General features: G+C 39.5%; 2 protein-coding genes across 2 annotated transcripts in view; one reads left to right on the forward strand and one right to left on the reverse strand.

Moving 5' to 3' along the window:
* The window catches only part of LOC134177135 (integrin alpha-5-like), a 36,427-nt gene that overhangs the window by 1,033 nt on the left and 30,394 nt on the right, over positions 1 to 5,000 (reverse strand). The window contains exons 27-31 of the mRNA XM_062643871.1: positions 1,968 to 2,027; positions 1,785 to 1,826; positions 1,306 to 1,443; positions 136 to 225; positions 1 to 23 (exon numbers count right to left, since the gene is read on the reverse strand). The exon at positions 1 to 23 is cut by the window's left edge and continues 106 nt beyond it. Coding sequence (XP_062499855.1) covers positions 1 to 23; positions 136 to 225; positions 1,306 to 1,443; positions 1,785 to 1,826; positions 1,968 to 2,027 — 353 coding nt within the window. The remainder of the gene's footprint in view (positions 24 to 135; positions 226 to 1,305; positions 1,444 to 1,784; positions 1,827 to 1,967; positions 2,028 to 5,000) is intronic.
* LOC134177564 (uncharacterized) lies at positions 2,405 to 3,193 on the forward strand. Its single transcript, XM_062644340.1, has one exon. It carries the CDS (start codon positions 2,439 to 2,441, stop codon positions 2,889 to 2,891), a length of 453 nt encoding a protein of 150 aa, XP_062500324.1. The 5' UTR covers positions 2,405 to 2,438; the 3' UTR covers positions 2,892 to 3,193.

Genomic DNA, 5,000 nt, shown 5'->3' on the forward strand with positions numbered 1-5,000 from the left:
TTCGGACCCAACTTGCTATGCACCTGCAACCCAAACAAACAATCAAACACAGCTGAGCATTCGCATGCAACATGATTCAAACAACATGACCAACACACTACACACGTACAAACACGAAACAAACAAGCAACTCACCGTCTGACTGTACGGCATCGTCTTATAGAAGAAATCAGAAACGATGCGAGCTTCAAGGTTCGAAGATGCTTTTGGTGGGTTCGCTGTGTACTACACACACACATACACACATAGTATTACCTCTAAATGATTCTTCAAAAATGACCAACTATTGGTGCATTAGCCACATTCACATACAACCAATTACAAGTCTGCTATCTGTGTCTACATGTTTGTCTATTGACAATAATGTTGCTATGGGAAACCATTGCTATGGGCAGTTGTTGCTATGGGCAACCATTGTTATGGACAACCATTGTTATGGACAACCATTGTTATGGGCAACCGTTGCTATAGTCAACCATTGCCGTGGGCAACTATTCTTATAGTCATCCATCGCCATGGGCAACTGCTGCACTGGTCAACAGAACGAGACACAGCAATCCCTATCCCAAATAATAAAAATTTAAATATTTAATTATCAGGCATTTATTTATTTATTTTAAAAATTAATAATTAAATAATCTATTAACTATCTTCCAAAATTTGTCAGTTTATCTATTTATTTTTGGTTTAATAATAAATTTATTTATATCAACTACTTAATTAATTAACATACATACAATATTTTTAATAATAAATTTATTTATCTTAACTACCTAATTAATTAACATACAAACAATAAATTTATTTATCTTAGCTACCTAATTAATTAACATACATACAATTTTTTAATAATAAATTTATTTATCTCAACTACCTAATTAATTAACATACAAATATTCTTAATAATAAATTTATTTATCTTAACTACCTAATTAATTAACATACAAACAATATTTTTAATAATAAATTTATTTATCTTAACTACCTAATTAATTAACATCAAACAATATTTTCAATACATTTATTTATCTCAACTACCTCATTAATTAACATACAAACAATATTTTTAATATCAACTACTTAATTAATTAACATCACACACTATTTTTAATAATAAATTTATTTATCTTAACTACTTAATTAATTAACATATATAAATTATTTTAATTAATTACTTAAAGGTTTTTTACTTTAAATTATTATTATCAATTAATTTATATGCTTACTATTGAACAATCATATTTCATTAATTACACGACGACTCTAGTTAACATTCCATTCCATTATGTATATCGGTGGACGTACATTCACAAAGTTATGCTCAACAAGGCTGGCATTGAGGATGACAGTGACAAGTTGCTTTGGCAAAATATCCACATTAAGTGTACAGTTGATGTACACACAGATATTTGAGTCACACCCGTCAGCATTGTATGACCGTTCCTAATGAAAAGCCACACATCAGTTGCATTGAAATGACTGACACACACATGCACACACACATGCACACAGACACACACACACACAGACAGACACACAGACACACACACACACAGACACACACACACAGACACACACAGACACACACACACACACACACACACATGCATGCACGCACATACACATGCACGCACGCACAAACACACACACGCACGCACAAACACACACACGCACGCACACGCACGCACACACACACACACACACACACACACACACACACACAGTTTGATGCAAACATGGAAGTATAACATGGAAGTATGTTGGCATAACAGTTGTGCACTCACCAAAGCATAAACTTTTCGCTTTCTTCGTTGATTTGTGCTATTCTGCAAAAGATCATTTATTTAATTAGCAAGTTTTATACTTACAAACAAGCGCGTATGTGCATGCATGTGTGTGTGTGTGTGTGTGTGTGTGTGTGTGTGTGTGTGTGTGTGTGTGTGTGGTGTGTGTGTGTGTGTGTGTACCAAAAGTGAATCTCTGTCAATGAACGTATCGTCACAAGCGTTAGTGTCAAAGCCAGGAATCTGTTAATACACAACACAATAATGTCAAAAGGTAACACACTGACATTTGATTAAATGTTATGTCAAATTCTGTGAAGCAAGAAGAACATAAGAGGCAACATAGTCAAATATCCAAGTACCAATAGCAACAAAAAAATCCAAGAAAAACAGAAAGACACAAACAAACGAGCACACAAACATACAGGCATAACAGACAGACAGACAGACAGACAGACAAACAGAGAGACAGACAAACAGAGACAGACAGACAAACAGACAGACAGACAAACAGACAGACAGACAAACAGACAGACAGACAAACAGACAGACTGACAAACATGCAGACAGACAGACAGACAAATAGACAGACAGACGGACAAACAAACAGACATGCAGACAGACAGACAGACAAACAGACAGACTGTCAAATGGATGGTCAAATGTGACTGCGGGAAGCCACTTGATGGGGATGGGTACTATCTCACCACATGTAAGTATGTCTGGACTCACACAATAGTTCGAACATGGTCTGAGTGTCTCAGCCAGCTGCATGTTGTTCACAAGATTGAACCAAAACACCGTTTTCTGGATTGTGACAGCAGACCTGACATATACATGTATGTTGTGGATCCTGACTCCAGTAAAGAAGTGGAGTTAGACATCTCTTTGGCACATCCATGGGCACTTGACGCTCTTCCAAAAGCAGCCCTAGAAGATGGTACAGCAGCAACTCGAAGAGAAATGCTGCAAAATGACAAATACGTCAAAAAGGTACGTCCTGGTGGAACTACACTGAATTTCATTCCTCTGGTGATGGAGCACTTCGGTCGATGGAGGCAAGAGGCCCAAAAATATCTCAACCAGCTCTCAACAATAGCAACATGAACAACTGAGGGCAGACAGAACAAGTTCAAGAACTACTGGAGGATGCGATTCTCAATTGCGATGCAGCAGTGCAATGCAAAAAGTGTTACTGCAGAAGATGAGCAGAGTCCAGTATAGTGTGCTCAGTTGGTGCCATTAGTAACTCTGTTAGCCTATTGTCAACTGTCTGACTCTTACTCGTAGTTAGGGACCTCTTGGGTCCTAGTTCTCTTAGATCTTGCTGATTTTTAGCGTAGACTGTAATAATGTCTTGTATAAGAAATATATGTATTCACAGACAGACAGACAGACAGACAGAAATATACAATCATGACAGACAGAAAGACAGACAGACAGACTGTGACATATATTCTTCCAAGTCCTTTGGGCCTTGGAAATATGTCTAGAAAGTGTATTTGACTTTTGAGAACACTATTAGTGATCTGTAGTTTGTGTTTCATTGTAATAGCAGTGATTTATGAAAATATACTACCATTGACAGACAGACATGGCTGCCGCCCACTGATTGTGTTGGCTGTGGAATTTTTCTTTGGAATCGTCTACAGCAATATGCCTGGGGAGATAGAGTGTCCTTTCACTGTTTGCCCCATGTCGAGAAGCGTCCAGCGTGTTTTAGTGCACATCCATGAGGTTCACGAGTCTTCGAAGTTGCCTCAAGACTTTATCGACAGCTTCGTCTTTGGCAGTGTGAGCACTGTCTTAGATGGTTCTCAAACTCTCTTAGCATCGTTCCAAGTGCCCGTCTCGTCCTGTGAAGTCGGATTCGTTTGACGCCAGTTCGTCGGGAGATGATGTCTCACATCTTGTGAAGAATGCAGCTATTGGAGGCATCTCACGTTCTGTGAAGCATGTGGGAAGTGAAGGCATCTCAGTCCCTCTCCATTCATCTGCTTCTTCGCCTGAGGACAGAGACTTATTTTTGTGGTCCGAGAGCGGAGGAGGCTTGGTCATTTATCAGACAGTTACCTGTTGAGTCTATTCTTGGTGATATCCTGCCAAGGATTGTGCAAGGTGTTCCCCAACCTTGAAAACCGTTGCTGCAAGAATGTGCGGGTCTGGCAATGCGCCAGATTCTAAAGGAACCTTCGGATCCAGCAGGCTGGAAACTATTTATGCTTATTCCAAGAATGATACTTTGTCATCTTAGAGGAGGGTCATCCGGTCTGAAGCAGGCTCACTCCAATTTCAAGGATTTCTTAGATTTCCGGTGGGAGCAACTTCTGTCTCGTGGCTCTATGTCATCTAGTAGAGACTTTTGTTCTTCTGATGCCAGTAACCAACACCAAGCTGCTCTCAGATTAGTCAGATGTGGTGAGATCTCAAGAGATGGTAAATTGCTGGTGAGTCGGGGCCTGGCTCCAGTTTCAGCAGAGGTTGCTGATAAACTAGCTTCCAAACATATAGCTAGAGTAAAGGCGATTCCAACACCATCCAAATTCTGTGAGCCAATCACCCTATCTAGGTCTGCATTTCTTGCTACTGTGGCAAAACTTCCAAGAGGATTTGGCTGTGAGCCTGCCTGGTGGAAATGTGAACATCTAAGAGCTTTGTCCGGTAATTCTGTGATTGCTGACAGCTTTTTCTCTGTATGTAACTTGATCGCCAAGGGATCTTTTCCTTCAAGTGTCAGTGGAGTGTTATCTGGATCAAGACTTATAGCTTTGCCCAAGACTGGAGGAGATGTTAGGCCTATAGCCATAGGCGAGTGCTTACGTTGTGTTACAGCCAAAGTGATCTGTAGACAGAAAAGGAGACTTTTGCCACTTATTTTGAGCCTATTCAACATGGAGTGACTGTTGAGGGAGGAACAGAGTGCTTTGTTCATCACGTGAACTTGCTTTTAGAATCCCATGATGATTGGGTCCTCCTAAAATCCGACATCAAAAATGCCTTAATTCCATTGAAAGAGCGTCACTACTGCCAATGGTTGAAAAGTCATTTCCTGATATTTTTCAGCATGTACAAGGGATGTACTCAGAATACAGTCCTCTTGTTTTCAACAAGGACGTGAATCCTTTTTGCTGTCATTTCAAGGTGTTCAGCGAGGGGATCTCCTTGGTCCTTTTCTTTTTTTCTCTCACTATCCATCCTTTACTTCTTGATCTTCAA

This window comes from Corticium candelabrum, chromosome 3, assembly GCF_963422355.1.
Source record: "Corticium candelabrum chromosome 3, ooCorCand1.1, whole genome shotgun sequence".
NCBI lineage: Eukaryota > Metazoa > Porifera > Homoscleromorpha > Homosclerophorida > Plakinidae > Corticium > Corticium candelabrum.

Excerpts from the sequence above, each read along its gene's own strand:
- LOC134177564 (XM_062644340.1), top strand. The coding sequence starts at position 2,439 with ATGGTCAAATGTGACTGCGGGAAGCCACTTGATGGGGATGGGTACTAT.